The sequence below is a fragment of the Typopeltis vanoorti genome, chromosome 21 (genome assembly GCF_054136105.1).
Source record: "Typopeltis vanoorti isolate ZY-2024b chromosome 21, IOZ_Tvanoo_1.0, whole genome shotgun sequence".
Classification (NCBI taxonomy): Eukaryota; Metazoa; Arthropoda; class Arachnida; order Uropygi; family Thelyphonidae; genus Typopeltis; species Typopeltis vanoorti.
This window is the reverse complement of record NC_143569.1, coordinates 15,135,187-15,157,265: the sequence shown is the minus strand read 5'-3', so window position 1 is coordinate 15,157,265 and position 22,079 is coordinate 15,135,187. Positions and strand designations below refer to the sequence as shown.

Genomic DNA, 22,079 nt, shown 5'->3' with positions numbered 1-22,079 from the left:
CCAGCATGAAATTTTGTCATGTTGTACCATCATTTTTTATCTTGGTTTAACCAATAAGAATACAATTTGGTCAGTTAAATCCCAAATTTCCAGCCCATCCTCGTTCGTTCAGTATCCAAGTAGATACCCAACAGGGTGCACTGCGGGAAGGCGAGGATTGGACATTAGGTCAGAAGCCCTGGTTGGTTCTCCGCATTCCTTTAAAGCTATGTGGAGGTCTCCTCTCAGTTATACAGCTTTGACCCTTAAGCACCCCCCCTCTGTATATTCCCCCCCCCCCAATCTCTAGTTTCATCTATCTCCTATCAATATGGTATACAGCTTGTAATCTATTTATCCCAAAATGCATAACTTTACATTTCTCCACATTAAACTCTGGAGAAATGTAGTTTTGCTCATACCTGACATTGTCTTTAAATCATCCTGCAAGCTCTCCACATCACCTTGATTAACTATTACTCTACTTTATTTTGCATCAATAGCAAACAACTGAAAATTTGCTTTTAAGTTATTTTCTATATCATTTATATACAAATTAAACAGTAGTGGTCTCAGCATTGAACTTTGCAGCACACCACTAGTCACCTGTTTTCACCTCGGTTCTGTCCATCCATATATCACTTTTTGATATCTCTCCAGCAGCCACCTCCTTATCCACATAACCATCCCCATTTGTTTTAATTTCTGTAACAGAGTTCCCATGTCATGTTCTGTCAAAAGCCTTTGCAAATTTGAGCTGAATCATCATGTGCCCAACTCGGTTTTTACTCTATTATAAAAAGTTAGTAAATGACTAAGGCATAAACAACCCTTCACAAAGCCATGTTGTCCCTAATGCTGTATCAAATTTTAATCCACCCATTCTTAAATTTTCTTTTTGACCAGTTTTTCCAGTATTTTTACCACCATACTTGAGATACTGATTGATCTATAATTTGCTACTGCAGTCTTAGAACTTTCTTTATGCAAGGGAATTATTTTGCTCTCTATCCACTCCCTTGGAACTCTACCAGAGCTGAGATAGAACCTCATCAGCAGCATTACCAGTTCCTTTGCACATTCTTGTAAAACCCACACTGATGTCCCATGTAATTCCACAGCTGCATTTACATCGAGATTCTGCAATATTCAATGAACCACCACCCATCATGCAGACCTGGTGTTTAGTGGTCAGTGTATCCGCTTTCCAGCCGAAAAGGCAGCTGGTTTGAATCCCGCCATGGGCATGGATGTTTGTGATTGTCTGTGAAAATACTAGTTGTAGTAGTGGTGGGTGGTAGATGGTGTAGTTGCAGTTCATTGTAGTTGGTGGAGTAGGTGTCCTCCCTCAATGAGTCATTGGACTCCCTGGAGGTGTCACGTAATAATAGTAATAATAATCTCTGTTTCCACATGAGTGTTTGTCCCAATATGTTATGTTACAGCAGTAACCTACTTGCATGATATACCCTTGTAAAGTGGTCATGCAGTAACTCAACTCCTCTTTTATCAGCTTCTGTCACCTCATAACTATCATCATTCATTAAGGTTAATCTTTCATATTCATTCTTACTCTTACTTGCCATGTAGCGAAAGAATGCTTTGAGATTTCCTTTGGACTGCTTGGCAAGATTCTTCTCGTAATCTGATTTTTCATGCTGCTCACCTTTCTTGCCTTGATCCTTGTACTGTTCATGAGTTTTCTGGTCACTTTTCTCCTTATATACCCTCCACAGCATTTTCTTCTTCTGCAACTCATACTTAATGATATTACTCATCCAATTAACTCCTACCTGATTAACCCTCCTTACCCTAGGTATCCAATTTAATATTGCTTCCTCTAACTGGTAATTAGTTTACGGAATTAACAACGCATATAAAGTATATTAATTAAAGGTAACTTTAATAAATAACTTCTGTATTTCGGCAACGTCACGCTGCCATCTTCAGGAACATAAAGATATGGTATGTGCACGCAGGCACTAACAAAAGCCAATGAGGAAGAAAGCAAGAAACTAATGTTCCTAAAGTCCTAATGGTGCCCTCTGGTGGGCTAATTTGGTTGATTTGGCAGTTGGGCTGAAGTTCTCAAAATGTAAGTCTCCCAAATTTGGGGTAGTTTCATGCACCCAAATTTGTTGAGGTTAGGAACATTTTTTAGAGCTGCTGAATATTTTACGGTGGGTATTTTATGGTGGGTATCTAAGGCATGGTCTGCCAGCCCAGAGCGGCTGTACTGGTGAAACCGGATGTAGTCTTTGTGTTCTGAAATCCTGATATTTGTTGTTCTGCCTGTTTGGCCAAAGTGGGACAATTTGCAGCTGCAAGGGACCTGGTATACACCAGGTAGGTCTAGGGGAAGTGGTTGGTCTTTGGTAGAGCAGATAAGGGATGCCAACTTTTTATATGGTCTGTAACAGGAAGTAAGGTCATATTTTCTGAGGATATTGGTTATTTTCTCAGAGGTGCCCTGGATGTAGGGGATGGTGATAGATTTGGTGTAATCTTTATTGTGGAGGAGGGGGGGGGGGTTGTGGTTTACTGGTTTGAGTATTTTTTGGATTTTTTTGGGGTTATAGCCATTGGCTAAGAAAGTGTTGTGGATGTGGTTTAGTTTAGTGGTTAGGGCCTTGTCATCTGAGCAGATTAATTTTGCCCTGTTATATTAGTGTTTTTATAACCCCATATTGTTGTGAGGGGGAGGGGGGATTGCTGGTGAATGTATCTGCCAGTATGGGTGGGTTTTCTGTAAACAGAGAAAACCAAAGATCCATCAAGCTGGCAGGTGATTAAAGTGTCTAGGAAGGGAAGGGTGTTGTTTTCCTCTTTTTCTAAGGTGAACTGGACTCTGGGGTGTTGGTTGTTTAAGTGTGTTAGGAAGGAGTGGAGTGAGTCTGAGCCATGTGGCCAAATAGCGAACACATCATCCACGTAACGAAGCCAAATAGTTGGTTTTTGTGGGGCAGAGTTGAAGGCTTTCTCTTCAAAGGTCTCCATAAAGAAATTGGCCAAGGGTGGGGAAAGTGGTGAACCCATGCTTCCTCTAGATGACCCTTATTTATAATCCATGCACTACTAACATCCTTTCCTTGCAGTGTTTTATGCCATGGCACGAATTTAAGCTTCCTAACTTCCACATGTACCCTTTCTTGACAAAATATTCCTAATGTTTTATTATCTCACAAATCAAGACCACATGGTCACTTTCACCAATCAGAGGCAATGTGATCACTTTGGATATGGATAGCTTTCCTGATCCTATGACCAGGTCCAATAATCTCATATCCCTAGTCCCCTCTCACATGTTGCCTCAAGTAATTATCTCTCAGTAGCAAAGTGACCAACTTTTGAACATGAAAATAAGGGAGATTGGGTGATGACAAATTTTAGCGAAATTTTTGGGACATGAATCCTACATTAATTGATAGGATGGTTCATATTTAAAATATACAAATAGCAATTTAAATTATACCACATCAAAGTATTTAATATAATTTTAAACATTTATACTTGCATACAATTAAAATATCCATACTTTTTAGATTAAACTTATTTATATTTATCGTCAAAGCTGTATAACTGAGAGGAGACTTCCACATAGCCTATAAAGGAATGCAGAGAACAGACCAGGGCTTCTGACCTAATGTCTAATCCTGACCTTCTTGTGGTGCACCCTGTTGGGTATCTACCTGGATACTGAACGAACGAGGATGGGCTGGAAATTTGGGATTTAGCCGACCAAATTGTATTCTTATTGGCTTAAACCAATATACAAAATGATGGTACAACATGACAAAATTTCATGCCGGCTGGGGCGTCGCCCGGTTAAACAAGGCCCCCGTTGTTTTCGCCAGGGAACCAGGGCGAACAGCGAAAAGTCAGCTACTGGAACAAATCTGAAAACAAACCCCAACTCAACATCACCAGAGTTAAAGATCGGTACTATCAACATAAGAAGCCTGAATGGCAAAGAAATGGAGCTAGTTGAGGAATTAGCCAGATTGACATAATAGGGGTGACTGAAACAAAAAAGACAAAAACTGGCAAGATCTTTCTGAGCAATAAATACAAAATGTTATATTCAAGAAATGACAATCAAGGAAAAGGAGTAGCCATTGTATTCAACACAAAATACGAGGCTAATCTCCTTGCATGGCAGGCGGTCTCAAGTAGAGTGATGTGGACAAATATCAGAATGGGGAATTCTGATATTTGTCCACACCTATGGCCTCACAGAAGGTTCTACTAAGGTAGAAATGGAGTAATTTTTTGAGGCTTTAGAGAAAGCAACTGACACAATGAAAAAGGAAAAGTTGCTCCTTGTTGGGGATCTAAATAGCAGAGTAGGAATTGATTGTGAGACATACAAAAATATTTTGGGAAAATTTGGAGAAAAGAGCAAAGCTAATAATAATGTTGGATTTCTGCTCAGAACATGGACTGGTTATTACTAACACCATGTTCCAACATAAAAATGTGCACAAATTCACATGGAGAGAAGAGGCAAGAAATAAGAAAAGTCTCGTTGACTATGTTATTGTTGATAGTGATGTTTTCTCCCTGGTGCAGGACACCAGAGTGTAGAGAGGATTTGAAATTGGAAGTGATCACTATTTAGTCTTGAGCAGGATAAAATTGAATTTCATATTGAAAAGAATAACATGTAAGAAAGTTTTAAAGCGAATAAAAGTTGAGCAGCTCTCAGATGTGAACTGTAGACTAAAATACACAAAGATTATTGAAGAAAAAATGAGTTGGAGAACAGGAACCAAACCTTGGACATTCAGTGGCAAGCCTTGAAGAAAACTGATTGATTCTGCCAGAGAGGCAAGTGGTGAGGTTGTCTGCAAGGATAAAAAAATCAGAACTCCATGGTGGACACAGGAAGTTAAAGAGGCAGTGAAGGAAAATAAGAAAGCATATCAAAAGTTCGTGGCAAATAAGTCAGCTTGTGCTCTTAGAGAATACAGAGACAAATGTAAGAAAGCTAAACACTGTGTAAAACTAGCTAAACAAAAGTCATGGGAAGACTTTGGCAAGAACATAGAAAATAAATATCAAGAAGGTGGTAAAATATTCCGGAGGTAGTTGAAGAAGCTTAGAAATGGAGGAAAGAGTGCTAAAAGGAGTTAGAGATGATATAGGTGACATGAAAACAGGAAAAAAGATATCCTTGAAGTATGGAGTAATTTTTTCAAAAAATTGCTGAATAAAACAAGCAGTGATGACAGCACAGTGGTAAAAAACACTCAAGAGGCATACAGTCAGGAATACATATCCATACTTGAAGTAGAAAAAGCCATCAAAGGCTTGAAATATGAAAAGGCAGCAGGAGTAGATGATATTCGACCAGAAATGCTGAAGTATGGTGGTATAAGAGTCTTACAGTGGCTGCACTGCGTAGTTCAGAAAGCCTGGACAGAGAGACGAATTCCCTATGATTGGAGTAGCTCTAATAGTACCCATGTATAAAAAGGGAAATAAAACTGAATGTGAGAATTACAGAGGTATTTCCCTACTGAGTGTTCCTGGCAAGATCTATGCAAGTAAACTTGAGAAACGGTTGAGAAGAATTGTGGAAGAAAAGCTTGGTGAAGAACAAGCTGGATTCAGGACAAACAGAGGCTGTCAGGATCAGATCTGCACTTTACGACAAATAGTCGAGAAAGCATGGGAATATAACAAAGATCTGTATTTAAGTTTTGTCAATTTGGAAAAGGCATATGATAAGGTGCCAAGAGAGAAGCTTTTCAATACGCTATAGTTATATGGTGTCGATGGGGCATTATATCAAGCAATAATTACTCTTTATTTGAGTTGTAAGTCAGCAGTTAGAACTGAAGGAAGTACAGGAAGGTGGTTTAATGTTAAATCTGGTGTGAGACAAGGATATACATTATACCCTCTGTTAATCATTATCTATATGGATCACATTATAAAGGAAAGTGGTATTAAACATGATATCAGAATTCGAGATGTTAATATCAGCTCTTTGCTTTATGCAGATGATGTTATACTTCTAAATAAATCTGCTACAAGTTTGCAAGATTCCATGACTAAATTGAATAACTGTTGTAATAGATATGGTATGGAGGTCAGCATTAAAAAGACAAAGACAATGAAAATAGGTAGAATTGTTGAAAATGTCAACTGTGTTGTGAATGGGGAACCTGTGGAACAAGGAAAACATTTCAGCTACTTAGGCACGATTTTTACTGAAGATGGCAAATTAAATATGGAAATAGACAACAGAATCAACAAAGCTGGTATGGTAGGCAGTCATATGGAATAAGAGAGAAATTAGTCGGAACACTAAATTAGATGTATACAAGAGAGTGTTCAAACTAGTTTTAACTTATGAATCTGAGAACTGGGTCAGAAGTAAAATACTTGACCAAAGATTAGAGACAGCAGATATGAGAGGCATGAACAGATGGCATCAATGGCAATATCATATTAAAAACGAGGATATTAGGAAAGATTTGACATTGACATTGTCAGCATCATGGAATGCATTAGCAGAGCTAATCTCAGGTGGTATGTCACTTAAACAGAATGGGCGAGGAAAGATTAGCAAAACAAGTGTTCTCTGCCAGGTTGGCAGAAAAATAACCCAGAGGAAGACCAAGATATAGGTGGATGGATACGGTACAAAGTGACTTAGACGATAGAAATATAAGATCTGATAATGTTGGAGTCTTGACAAATAACAGACTGATTTGGAGGAAAATTGTAGATACGAAGTTAGTAATGATGTAAATTTTTCATTTAGTACTATCATATCCTGTACACCCCTTGAGGGTACATGTCAGGAATTTGATGATGATGATATTTATCAACAGATGCTGCAGCAGCTTTTATTTTCTTGTCTTCTTGTGCAAACTGCCAAAACTCTTTACAATCGTAATCAAAATTGATCTGTCCATTTATTGTTCAACATTGAGAACATTCTCTCAGTGAGCATTTGAGCCTGGAATACTAACACAAAGCCTAAAATTTTACCAAGATTTGGAACATTGATTTTCTTGTTATTTAATTCAGTAAATATATTCACCCACTTTTATTTTGTACTTCCTGATTTCACCATATTCACAACACTCACTACACTACAAATCTCTTCATACAGATTGTCTTCATTTACAATATCAATATGAAATTGTTGAACAATGACTTGCAAATGTATGAAAGAAAGTTCACTGTCCAAATTTAGGGGCACAAGGCAATGGATGGGATTTGCATCAGATAAATCAAAATTCTTGGAAATGCACTGATACAATGAACAGTAAAAACTAACAAAATCATCTTTAATACTGAAGTCACATTTACATAATATACTATTAGCTTTGTGAACGTTGGATGGCATGGGTTTTAGTCATGAGTACTGTTCTTCTCATTTCTTCAGATAAACACACAAATATTTACATTTATTTTTTTTTTTTGGTGGTGTTTTTACATTATTACTTTTCATTTTGCCGTCACTATCCATCACGAAAATATACTATGGCACTTGTTACTTGCAGTCATTATTACCCCCATGGGCGATACTGAAGTCACGTTTACATAATATACAATTATGTTTGCGAACGTTGGATGGCACAGGTTTTAGCTATGAGTAGTGTTCTTCCCATTTCTTCAGATAAACACAAAAATATTTACATATCTTTTTCGGTTGCCTTTTTACATCATTACTTTCCGTTTCATCATCACTGTTCATCATGAAATTATTCTATTACACTCGATGTTCAAGGATCCTGAAAATACTTTGAGAATGAATGCAGACACAACAGCTGGTAAGAACCAAGATAGAAAACAGCAAAATAGAAAACAGACAAACAAAATCCAGAAGTGTATATTGAAAATCATTTGATTTGATTATTCCTAATGGCTCTTGATTATTAAAATGGCAGCAAAGGTTACAAGATCAATGCAATGATATAACATCTTTGCCGGAACACCCATGTATATTTATTGGCTGGAACAGAATTGTATCAATTAGAATTTTCCAAACTATCGATATTAGTGTCAAATTGTATTTGCTGGTTTATAATATACATTGAAAAATTAATGACAATAATTGATTATGAAAATCAATCATTGTCATTAAAAGTATTTGAAGATCAATACAGGACCCGGGATGATCCAAAAAATTAGCTAAAATACAGGAGTTCCTGGGAAATATGAGAGAGTTGGTCACCCTACTCAGTAGGTGTATAAATTCCATTTACTTCCTGCCATGTGACTTTCCCTCCTTCCAGTTTATATCTCCATAGTCGAAGTCCCTCATAATAATCTTCAACCTGTAATCATTGTTCTAATTTTCTGATGCATATCTTCCAGATCATCTGTGGAACTTCTGGCTTATAGCAACAAAAAACTATATATTTACTCTTACTGACCTTGTTGTCACATCAGACTGCTTCAAATTAACAGCCACACTCCTGCCTATCTATTATTTTTGGTTTCAGTTCATCCACTATTATCAGTAGTAAACTTCTCCTTCCATTCTATCTTTTCTCTCTTTCCTGAAAATACTAAATGCTTCACATACTATCCCAGTAACTACATCATCTGCTGTTAGCCAAGTCTCATTAATGCCTATAACTTTTATCAAAGTTGTACTAACCAATACCAGAAACTCCTCTCTCTTGTTTCTGTATACTAATGCCAGATACTTCTGGCATTAGTATACAGAAACTGCAGCATCCCTTGAGGTCCTTATCCACCTTTACTTCCTGAGTTGACTATTCTATTCATTATTTTGCTTAAGAGACTAGATTCTGCTCTTGGTCATTCTTGTTCTCACTCGCCTCATGGGTGCCTTCACACAAACTTCTGTTTCCACCCTAATTGCTTAAATTTTCTTGAATTTGCCCTTCAGCATGCTCAATAAACAAAGATCTCTCTAGACAGAGAGAGAGAGAGAGAGAGAGAGATTTATATCATTACATTATCATTACAAGATGAAAAAGTGTATTGCACATAATAGGTTTAACAAGAAGATTATTACATTTAAATTTACCACTAACAATTAAAATAATTGTTAGTGGTAAATTAAAATAAAAATTAATAATTTTTTTGTATATGTTTCTATTTGCAATTCTAGATGTAAATTACTTAATGTTAGTAGTAAATTAAAAGAGGTCATAATCTTCTTGTTAAACCTTTTCTGTGCCATACACTTTTATATTTTGTAATGAGCTATGCTTGCTTACAGTTGTGTTAATTATCTTGTCCTCTGTTCCCATGGGTCTTAATAGTAACATGCGACTGGTTGAGGTATAGCAGAGCAGTAGCAATCTAACTTTTGTTCAGTTCTTGCTTGCTTGATGTAGTAGCTTCATGTACATTTTTGTTTTATGTTTTCACTCTGATAATGTAATGAGATACACCTCATGAAATATTAGTTGTTTATATCAAATTCTTCATTTCACTATGTAATTTATCAGTACAGTCATTTAATTAGAAATGCTTTTAATATAAGGAATTCTCTTAGAGAATGTTGAGCAGAACTGTCAGTGTGTAATTCTTGGGCTATAACCATCTCCTAAGCTTCTCATAATCACCGGACTTGTAGTTCTACACACACTTTTCCTCAAAGAAGTCCTCACATAATTGGCAACCACCATCTGGAGGAAGATTTGACACTTCATTTATATAGCATCCTCTAATAAGAGGATCAAATCCAAGACTGAGAACTCAGTAGGATTTTTTTTTTTTTTTTTTTTTTGGCTTCATTAGTTAACTGCTGCTCATACTTCACTTTTGCTAACCTTACCACCTGAGTCACCATCCTTGCTTGTTCTTTGTAATCTTCATGAAATTAATCATTACCACTCCTCTTATGTTGACTCCTTAATGTCTTTTTCCTCTGTATCACATGTTTAATCTCTTCATCAATCCATTTCACACTGACTTTATTTAATATTTTGACCCTTAGAATACATTTAGACATTGCTTCTACTAGATAGTTCTTGAATATCATCCGAGCAGGACTGATCTCCTTTCCAGCTAGCTCCCCATTCAATGATACACCTGCAAGCTGTCTCCTGAGCTTCTTGTACTCACGAGCATGGTAGCTTTACATATACCCTTTCCTCATATGGTTGGCAACCACCAAGGTAATCACTTCATGGTCAATCTTAACAACTGGAGGAAGATTTGACACCTCATTTATATGGCATCCTCTGATGGGAGGATCAAATCTAAGGCCCTCAATTCCCCATTGCCTTCTGTTATTACCTACTGCCTTGAAGTAGTTATCCTTCAAAAACTCGCTCATTTTCTGTTTTTTCCTGTTGTTCTATCTTGTCATCCCAATCTATATTGCTATAATTAAAATCACCCTTGATCATCCCTTTTCCTGTTTTCTTGGCCATTTTGCTTAAACATTTCCTGGTCACTACCCACCACATTACCAGGTCTATAGCAACATCCAAGGAAGTATTTCATTCTATTCACCTCTATCTCACGCCATACTGCCTCCAAACCATTACCACTATTTCCCCCTTGCGTCTCTATGTTGTATGGACATAACTATTTCTATCATCAATAGCACTCCACACCTCTCTTTTTACCCTTTCTATCTTCATGAAATACATCATGCCATTTAATTTCTATTCCTGTCAGGATGTCATCCAACCATGTCTCAGTTATTCCAGCAATTGTTGTGGGTGAATGAACTCAGTCAATGCAGCCATTTCATTTCCCTTGTTTCTGATAAAACTCGTTATAGATCCAGGAATGAGCTGTTACGTTTTGTATATGAATGCTAGAAGCTCATTCCTGGATCTATAACGAGTTTCATTGATACCACTTATTAGATGTGACTTCTCAATACTTTCCTCGAGCCATTTCTTTTTCCCCTTATCTTCAAATCCTACTGTTTCTCCTACATCCAAGGTCATCCCCTTCCCCCCTTTTTTTTCTACATGCACATTGACATCCTCTTGAAGCATCAGCCTTTCTCACGATGTGTTCCTCTGTCTGCCCTGAGTCTCCCTGTTTGTCTTGCACACTCCTCTCATTCTCTACACTCATTCTTCCCACTTCTTTATTCATAGGCACTCCTTCAATCTCTCCTTCCTTCCTTATTTTCCTGCTCTTTCACATTGCTTCTTACCTGCTCAGATTCATTCTCTGCACTCATTACTCTTCCTTCCTTCCTTCCTTCCAGCAGCAGTCTTTCCAAATGACTCTCACCAAAATGTGGTCCACCTCTCTTATAGAGCTCAATTCTTCCTTCAAACTCATTACACACATTACCAAACACCATCTTTCTATTCACACATTTCTACTAACATTATCATTCATAATTCTTGCTTTCTTCCTCATCTCATTACTGTCATACCTTGGCAACACAGTTGACTACCTTTCCTTTCACAGTATTATCGTTTATCTACCTCAACAACCTCTTGATATCCAATCTGATATTCTCCTTGTTCCCAGCCAAGTCATTTGTCCCTGCTTCCACTGCCAACTCCTTTGCACCCTTATAAAAAAATTTGGGGAAAATCTGAGCAAAAGAACCAAGATAATAGTGCCGAAACTCCATTCAGGGCATGGACATTACATGTAACATTACTAACATTATGTTCCAACATAGAGATGTGCACAAATTCACATTTAGACAAAATGTAAGAAAAATTTTCACTGACTGTGTTATTAGTGATATCCTTATCCTGGTTCAGGACAAGTCTATATAGGGGAATTTAAGATAAGAAGTAATCACCATTTAGTTTTGAGTTGAATGAAATTGAATATCATATTGAAATAAAAATTTTATAAGAGTTTTAAAAAGAATCAAAGTTGAGCAGCTTTTAAAGGTGAACTGTAGACTAATATTTAAAATTCAAGAAAATATGGGTATCTGAAAATGAGAACTAAGCCTCGGGATGCAGTTGCAGACCCTGAAGGAAACATTGACTTATTTAGCTAAAAAGATATACTGTGAAGTTATCTGCTTAGGATAGGAAAAATTCTTATCTCCGATGGATGAAGGACAACAGAGGCAGTTATGGAAAGCAAGAAAATGCATCAAAAGTTCCTAGCAAGTAAATCGGAATATCTGAGAAAGGTGAAGCAGTGTGCAAAAGGAGCTAAACAAAAGTGACCAAAGGACTTTGCTAAGAATATAGAAAATGAACATTAAGAAAGTGGGAAAATGTTCTTGATGCTACTGATGAAGGAAAAAGTATTGTAAAAGGAATTGGAGATAAAGGTGGTTGTGAAAGATGATACTTAGAAAGATTACTGAATGAAACAAGAAGTAATGGAATAGTGGTAGAAAATTGTCACCAGGAATGCTGTCAAGGATACATGTCTGTACGTGAGATAGAAAAAACCATGAAAACCCTGAAATTTTAAAGGCAACTGGAGTAGATATTTGACCAAATACAATAGCCCATCAGATGATCGAAATCCAGATGATCAAAGTAGAGCCCTTATAGCCTTCTATAAAAGATGAAATAACTGAATGCAAGAATTACAGAAGAATATTCCTGCTGAGTTGTTCAGGTAAGATTTATGTAAGCATATTTCAGAGAAGACCAAGAAAAATTAAGAAAAACAAGCTGAGTTTAGGTGAAATAAGAGGTTCTTAGGATCACATCTTCACTTTAAGACTTCAAAATCATGGGAAAATAACTATTCTGTATTTAAGTTTTGTAGATCTGGAAAGCATATGACAATGCACCAAGAGAAATTATTTTTTCAAACTGCTAACAGTTATATGGTGTGAACCATAACGTATTTTTAATGGTATTACAAACACCAAAGCAACTAAATTATAAAAAAGAGATGTTCATTAACTGGCTTATATTTTGTAGAATTTCAAACCATCTTCAGAGCATATTAAATGTTTCACTTAACATGCAACAATGTGTAAGTGAAACAATTCAAATTGTAACAGACCAATGATTTAAAGGTTCTAATGTGGGACCCTCTAATGTTGTAAAAAAAAAAAAAAAAAAGTATTATTACAGCTAAGTAGGAGTTAATCTTAAGATATCAGTCTCCGAAATATTTGACAAATTAATGCAACAATATATGTTCAGGTTAGGAGAATGGATTATTATTATTACGATGATGATTCAGGCCTCCATGGAATCGAAAGACTCATCGTGGGAGGTCCTTCCTAGAAAACACAGTCTATGATACAACTCATTGGCTGTTCGTGCTCTCACCACTCTCTCAGGAAAGGCATTCCACCTTTCAACCACTTTCCATGCAAAGAAACCACTCCTCACCCTCTTGCTCACAGCTTCCTTTCGTAACTTCCAGGGATGGCCCTTTGTCATCACTCCTTCCACTTGTTCCAGCAAGTCAAAGAACTCCCCAGTGTCAACCCTGTAACTACCTCTCAACAGTTTAATTCTCAATCATATCACCTCTTCTTCTTCTGTCTACCAAAGAAGAAGAGGTGATATGATTGAGATTTAATCCGCCTCTGTACCCTTTCCACAGTTAATTTATCCCCTTCAAATCCTGGGGACCAAATTCAAGAACAATGATCCAAGTGTGGTCTGATCAGGGCATTATACAATGGAATGACAACTCTTTTATCTCTGCAGTTCAGCATCCTTCTCAGTATTACAGCAATCCTGGGTTATCTTCATCACCTTTGCTACATGTTTCCTGAATTTCAGGTTTCTATCAATTATCACCCCCAGATCTTTTGTATCCCCTACTTCCTCCAGTACAGATCCTCCAACAGAGTATGCTGCCTCCTTTCGATGTATCCCAAACTTCAAGACTTTACATTTTGCAGTATTAAATTGACTCCCATATTCTGAGAGTTTATTTTTCACTTGGTTAGACTATTTGCCCGTCTGTCCAGTTTATTCATATCCTCTTGCAGGGCTGCCACATCAGCACTATTACTAATAACCCTTCCCAGCTTTACTTCATCTGCAAACAACTGAATATCCCCCTGCAATCCACTGACAATGTCATTGATATAAAGGTTAAACAATACAGGTCCCAGTGGTGAGCCCTGTGGGACCCCACCTGTAACCTTCTGCCTCCTTGATATTGCCTCACCTTACACAACTCTGATCTCTATCAGGCAGCCAATCCTGACATTGCAGCTTAAATATCAACTTATTGTGTTGTACCTGTCATGCCTTTGCAAAATCCAAAAAAAGGCATCATATGCCTTACCGTCATCAACTGCTCTTGTCACTTTTTATAAAATGCAATCATATTACTCAAACAAGAGTGCCCCTTCACAAATCTATCTTGACTCTCACAGATAACATTACTCTCATCTGCCAAACACTGTGTTTGGTCCCTCATTAATTTCTCTAAGATCTTAACAACTACTGATGAAACACAACCTGGTCTATAATTTGCCACTTCTAGTCTGCTACTGCTCTTATGCAATGGCACTATCTTACCTTTCTTCCATTCTTTGGGTACCATACCTTTTCAGTAACAAGACTTTCATTGAAAAGCCAGGTCAACGGAGCTGTTAGCTCTTTAGCACATTCTCCCAAAACCCGTGGTGAAATTCCATTCAGTCCCACAGCTTTATTGACATCCAGAGTACTCAGAATTTGAAACACATTCCTCTAAACCTTGAGCCTGCCCTATTCCTCTAGTGTTAAAATATACTTCTCCTGGATAAAATACTCCAATAAATTGTTCATCGAACAACTCCACTGTGTCTTCAGCCTCAGTCACTCTGTTCCCATTTTTATCCAACAATGTCATTCTTCCACAATCATTTCTCTTCCTACTGGCCACATAGCTAAAAAATTCCCTTGGATTTTCTTTGGATCTTTGGGCCAATCTCTTCTCATATTCCCATTTTGCCTTCCTTACTATGCTAGTCACTTTCCTGGCCTGAGGCTTATATTCTTCATGCATCTGCCCTCCACCTGTCTTCTTATATCTATTCCATAACCTCTTTTTCACCTGCAGTTCTTCCTGTTTGATATTATCTGTCATTCATCTTGCACCAAATTGTGTCCTCTTCTTCTCTCATGGAATACAGCTTACTGGGCTGCTAACAAATTTTCCTTCATAATTTCCCAAGTGCTAATGATATCTTGCCCTTTCAATTCCTCCCGCCTTATAATTCCACATATATTCCCTTCTCTTTGATACCCCTACGTTGTCTATTCATCTTCCAAGTCAAAACCACATGGTCAACTCTCCAACTGGGTTAGAGATGACATCTTAATTATAATCATCTCTTCTGATACTATGAACAAATCCAAAACTCTTTCACTTAGTGTTCCTTCTATTACATGTTGCCTAAGATATTTGTCCCTCCAGGAATTCTAGAAATTCCATTCCCTTATTATTACATACATTTTCCTCTTCCCAATTTCTACTGCCATAGTTAAAATCTCCCATAGCAATCATTCTTCTTGCACTTACCAAGCTCAACTGCCTAAACATCTTTTGCTCCTCACCCTCTGTGCCTCTTGGCTTGTAGCAACACTCCACTAAATATAGGATATTTAGTGGAGTGTTGCCCACCTCTACCTGGCACCATATGTTTTCAAAATGATTAGTGTCACTGCCTTCCAAAGCCTCCACTCTTAGAGGACATAAGTCATCACTTATCTTAAGCAGTACTACACCACTGCATTTTCTCTTCTTATCCTTTCGAAAAATGCTGTACTCTGCCACTTCTGTTCCTGTTATTATATCGTCTTCCATCAATCACATCTCAGAGATCCCAATAATCTTCGGACAGGCTGATGCTATCAGCACCACAAATTCATCTCCTTTATTCCGATACTCCTAGCATTAATATAAAGCATAAAAATGTCACTGTTTCTATACCTATCCATATCTCCTCCTGACTCCACTGGACTCTCTGTTACCCACTGTATCACCTCCCCTATTCCCACAAGAGGGGCCCCCCCCACTACCATTCACCCCGGTACATCTAGTTTCCCTGTATTGACACACCGACTTATTCAGAGAACAGCAGTCTCTCCAGATGCCTCGTCCTTCCTCATTCAAATGTAAATGGTCTCTTGCATGCAGTTCCTTTCTGTCCTCAAATGCCTTCCAAGCATCCACATATTCCAAGTCTCTCCAGACGCATTCTTGTTATCATGTTATTCATTATTAATGCTCTTCTGCTCATTTCCTCATTATCATACCTGGGCAACACACATGCTGTCTTCCCTCTCCTCTGAGTTTTCTTCTGCACTACCTCAAGCATGAATTTTAGATATCTCACCACCCAATTTACACTGTCTCTCAAGTCATTCGTGCCCACCATCGCAATCATTTCATCCACGCTTTCACCCGGCTTAGTTGCCATAGCTACACTTTGTCATTCTTCCAGGCAAACACTCCTCTGGCATCCTATCTTGCACACCACGGATCATCAAGTCTCCATACATCACACCTCTTAACGCTCTGTTCCTTGGTTGCTCACCTGCATCCCTCACACACTCTCTCTCTCTCCTCTAACACTTTCTCTACATGTTCCCCTACTTACCTGCCATCTTGGCATCTTTTTATTCTTGGTTCCAGCACTCCCTTGCATTCTTCTCATCCCTTATTGTTTCTGTTCTCTTTTTTATCATTCCATTAATTCTCTCTCATCCCCTCTCTTCTGTTTTTATTTTCTCCTCTTTTATCATTCCCATGACTCTCTCACTCCTACTCTGATTCACCTTGCATTCATCTCTTCCATTCGCTTAATGTTATCTTTCACAAGTCGCAACTCCTTCCCAAGACATTCCACCTCCTCTTTCAGTTCATCTAGCTCTTTCTGTCTCTATGCAAGCTACCCAGTCTTGCTCGCCATTCATCTTCCCAATTAAGACCATCTCCAAAGATGTCACAATTATTCAAGCTTTCCACGCTCCCCACTCTTAATTTGGAGAAATGTTGTTCATAGGAAGTTAGTGATAATGTAATCTTTTCATGTATTACTATTAGTATCAGAAATCTGTGAAAGTGTGAGAAATCCTCCCTCGATGATGATGATTATAAATAGCATTAGATTGCTTAAAGAAAATAAAAAATCTCAGTTTTTTTCCATTTATATTTTACTCGTTATTCTCTCCCTCTATCACAGTACTGTTCTCTATAATTCGATATTCTTCCACCTCGGACACAACACTATCGAGGTCGGTTATGGTAATATCTAACTCACAAAGTTCTTCCCATTTCCTACATTTTCCACATACCACAAAATCTTGTAGTATGCTACGCAAAAGGTAGTCCTTAAATGGGGAAGGATTGGTGACATGGCATTTGTACAAATTAAGGGGATATTAAATCCCACATTGTTTTAAAACCGAATAAGAAACTTAAAGATTGGAATTAGAGGGTTTCATGCCGAATATAGTAAACTATAAAAGTATCGGCGGCCACTAGCGTGAGCTAATGCAAGTAGAAAGACCAAGGTCCAGGTGAATTGATACAGTTAGATATCTTTAGAAATTAAATAAGATCCGAGAGTATTGGATTCCTGACAGATAATCAACTACTTTGGAGAAATGTTGTTCATAGGAAGTTAGTGATAATGTAAACTTTTCATGTATTACTATCATAGTATCAGGCATCTGAGAAAGCATGAGAAATCCTCCCTCAGTAATGATGATTATAAATAGCATTAGATTGCTTAAAGAAAATAAAAAAATCTCAGTTTTTTTTTTTTTTTTTGTGTTAGAAAATTTATAATAGTAAAGGAAAAGATTAAAACCAGGGTAGCTGTCCACCTGTCTTGATGTATCCTTTTCTAATTTTTATATACTTTTATTATATCACAAGAAAAGAAAATATAATCTATATTTGTGTTATATGCAACTGTTTTACATTTGGTTGTTTTAAGTTTATTGTTCATTTTCAGAAGTCTTTACTCTCCTATAACACCTGATGGAAATGGTGATATTACAGATGGTATAAATCAGTTACCTCCACTTAGACCACCATTTATTCCTCTTCAAGGTGAATGTTTTGATGTCCATGTTACTGTTGCTGCTACCCCACATAATTTTACTGTGAGTATGTGCTTTTTATATGTCTAAAGTTTATTTTTCATTTGGTTAGACTATAATAAATTTAGTTTAATCCTTATCCAAGTGTGAGCAAACAAAGTTTGCGCCTGAAAGTATCTTCAGGACTGGGGTAAGGTAGCAACACCAGGCAACTTGTTCCAAAGGTGGAGCAAGCTAACATCACTCCTATCTCAGTATCTCCCATAATGCAAAACACATCTCCTTGCAGATATGTATAATGTTATGCATTTAGGGGAAGGCCATTACTCAGACTAGTTTACACCTTTATTGAGGTCTCTTCAGTGGGAGCCAGACCGAGACATGGAGATACCAGGCAGAAGCAATAGCAAGGTCATCTCTACCTGTAGGAGTTGCCAAAAGGTGTGCCACCTTTTTATTAAATTACTCTGGATTTAGAGAAATCTTGCTCCACCTTTGCAACGAGTTGCTTGGTGTTGTACTACCTTACCCCAGTCCTGAAGATACTTCCAGATGCAAACTTTGTTTGCTCACACTTGGATAAAGGATGAAACTAAATTTATTATAGTCTAACCAAGTGAAAAATAAACTTTCAACATCTTTCTCTAAATCCAGAGTAATTTAATAAAAAGGTGGCACACCTTTTGGCAACTCCTATATGTAGAGATGACCTTGCTATTGCTTCTGCCTGGTATCTCCACATCTGGGCCTGGCTCCCACTGAAGAGACCTCAATAAAGGTCGAAACTAGTCTGGGTAGTGGCCTTCCCCTTAATGCATAACATTATACATATTCGCAAGGAGATGTATTTTGCATTATGGGAGATACTGAGATAGGCGTGATGTCAGTTTGCTCCACCTTTGCAACAAGTTGCCCTGTGTTATTACTACCTTACCCCAGTCCTGAAGATACTTTCAGATGCAAACTTTGTTTGCTCACACTTGGATAAAGGATTAAACTAAATTTATTATAGTGCTTTTTATATTTGTGATATTTTAATTGCACTTAAAAATTAGGTTGCTTTTTTGTTCATCATTAGATTGCTAGCCAGTTGTTAATGGTTCTCACTTTTTATTATAAAACGTGCATTATGGCCTAATATGGGAAAAGAAGTGCCAGTCATTTTATGAAAAATAGTGTTAATGAAGTGTTAGTGTTAAATCTGTTATAATAGAAAAATAGTGTTAGTGTTAAATCTGTTCTTATTAATGCATTGGCAAGTCAGAACCTTGCCAATGCATTAATAAGAACAGATTGATACATCTCCAAATTTCTGCTACCAAACAATTAAAGACCCTGATTACTTCTTGCTATTTTATTAAATAGTAAACATCATGTAATCTTCATTTCTTTATCACATGTGTGTGTGTGTATATTGCAGTGATTAAAATTATAACATTTACTCTTCAGTTAGAATAATTTGGGTTTGAATTCCATCTAGGATGTGAGAAAATAACTATAGAGAAGTCACAAGGTTTTTCTTCTTTTTAGAAATTTGACTTCTTCATCCTGCAAAACAGCCAGAAAACACAATTTACTTACTAGCTTCACAATCCCCAGTGGTTCAGCTATAATTCAAACTGCTCAGCTATTTTTTCACTCGCATTCTCTTGTGCTCTCTTATTTTTTATTCCTCCTGTGACAGTAGGAATCTTTATATGGATGTTTTTCAGTTGAAGATTAGCTGATCTCATGTGGAGGCAGTAGGGTTTTTCATCCTGCATACAGACAAATTGGCCTTGAGAACACATGCAATTTACAGACAAAAAATACTAGTGCCAGTGATGGTGTAGATGAAGATGATGGTAGAGTTTATACACTACCAGTCCATATAGGCTGGTAGTGTATAAACTCATAAATTATTTATTTATTACTATTACGTGACACCCAGGAAGTCCAAGGACTCATCGATGGAGGACATCTACTCTACATCTGTCTCCACCACCCAAATCCACCCACTGCAACTACGTAAATGGCATCTACCGCCCGCTACCACCACTAGTATTTCCACAGACAATCACAAACATCCATGGCCACACCGGGATTTGAACCCGCATCCTTTTGCTGGAGAGTGGATACGCTAACCGCTCGGCCAACCAGGCTGGCAAAAATTCATACCTTGTGAGAAGAATTAAATAAAAGTGCAAAAAATGCATTATGATGACCAAAGTGAATGAGGCGAGCAATTGTGTGATAAAAGGGAGAAAAATAAAAGGGTGACTCATGAGATTCGAAATTGCAGTACTTTGTACAGTGTTCCACAGATCTAAATGGAAGTTCTAATGACTGGAAAGCACCTCAGTAAGTAGCAAGAAAGAAGATCAAGCATAGGAATAAAGGAAGATATGAAAATTATTAAAAAGTATATGATATTATACAGTGATTCTATGATCAGGTTTGTGTACCAGACAGATAAGCAATAAGCATTTTCTGGATTTAAAGATTTGTAATGTGTAAGCAAATAAAGCAAGTGAAGGATATAATTATGATCATTATGAGAGAAGATATGAAACAGTCGAATGAAGAGAAAAGAAGAGCAATGAAAAGGGAAGATATGAAGGAAGAGAAAATGTGAAAAAGGGGATGGTGTTGTACAGCATCTTCATGATCAGAACTGTGTACTAGAGATGAGAAATGAAAGTGTTTTCTAGATATAAAGATTTGTGATGTGACATAATGAATCACCTGAAAGAAAAGTATGGTAAAAAGAGAAGATGTGAAACAGCTGTTGTATGACGAGAAAAAGAAGAAATTGTTAGTCTGTTTACTAACATATGATAAGAGTGAACTGAGAAGTAGAGCTGTAATTGCAAATGTGTCATTGTGCAGACTGTGTAGGAGAAATATTTAGGTCAATAAATTAGAGGGTAGGTAATTATTATGGAGAGGGGGGGAGGGGGAACTTCGACTATGTCGATATAGACTGGAAGGAGGAAAAGGACACATGAGAGGAAGTAAATGGAATTTTTGCAGTTATTATAAGGAATAATCACCTGAGGCAGCATGTGATGAAATATACTAAGGGTTTAAGAATACTAGATCAAGTAATTGCATCAGGGGCTTTGGCCATAACCAATAAGAGATACCACACAATTTCCATTAATTGCTGAGAGTGATCATATGATCTTGATCTGGTAGGCTAAATGTGTGGAATTTTCATTTTGGTGGTGGTGGTGGGGGGGGAGTGGAGTGGAATTACAGAGCTAGTAAGTATGCCAAACTGAGGAGATTTGCTTGGATCAGTGCCATGAGATGTGGTAAAGGGTATAGTGCACGAGAAGTGGTGGAGTGTTTGAGAGAAGTGATAGCAGACTGCATACCTAGAGTCAGGAGAATAAATCACGTGGGAGCTAAATAGATGAATACCCTTATTAAGCTAGAGCTACAAAAAAATAATAATAAAAATATGGAAGAAATTCAAGAAGAAAGTTGAGCTGAAGGCACTTAAGCAGTACAAAACACAGGCCAGAAGAATAATTTTGGTAAGAAAGGCAAAAGCAATGAAAGGAAATTAGCAGTTATAAGCCAAAGATAACCCCAAAGAATTCTTTCAGTTTGTTGCAAGTAAAAGAATGTTCATGGCAAAATGATTTTAATGAATGCCAATGATAGTAAGGTAGCTGAATCAGATGAAATAGTAAAATTACTAAGGGACTACTATGTAAGAGTATATCATCCAAGTGGAGATTGCAGTGATGCGAAAGAGAAGGAAAGGTTTATAGGAAACTGAGATAAATGAACTGGATGTGCATAGCATATTACAGAACCTTGATGTGAAAACAGTTATGGAATTAGGTGCTATACTAGCGCAAGTTTCATGAGAAGGTGCCAAGGAATCTTCAGTGCCTTTGGCCATGTTGTTTAATCTACGTCTCAACTATGGGTTACTCTCAAGGGGTGGAAAGGGGGAATATAGTTCCATTGCATTTTAGCAAATGCATCAAGACTGATGCATCAAATTATCCCGATCAGCATATCAGGAGTCATACTCGAGGTAGTGGAGAAGTTGGGCAAGAGCAAAATGGGGGAATGGATAGACAAAAAATGGGATACTCTTGGGGGGGGGAAAACAATGGAACAACATGGTTTTGCAAAGGATAGGTTATGCTTCAGTAACTGGCTCACATTTTATAATACAGCAAAGGATGA

The 22,079-nt window shown here is 37.4% G+C and overlaps 1 protein-coding gene across 4 annotated transcripts in view; it reads left to right on the top strand.

The window, feature by feature from the left end:
* Window positions 1-22,079, top strand: part of LOC150094641 (tudor domain-containing protein 7-like) — a 624,604-nt gene that overhangs the window by 525,200 nt on the left and 77,325 nt on the right. For all 4 annotated transcript variants that reach the window (XM_090410991.1, XM_090410989.1, XM_090410990.1 and 1 more), the window contains exon 22: window positions 17,804-17,954. In XM_090410991.1, the coding sequence (XP_090267117.1) occupies window positions 17,804-17,954 (151 nt within the window). The remainder of the gene's footprint in view (window positions 1-17,803; window positions 17,955-22,079) is intronic.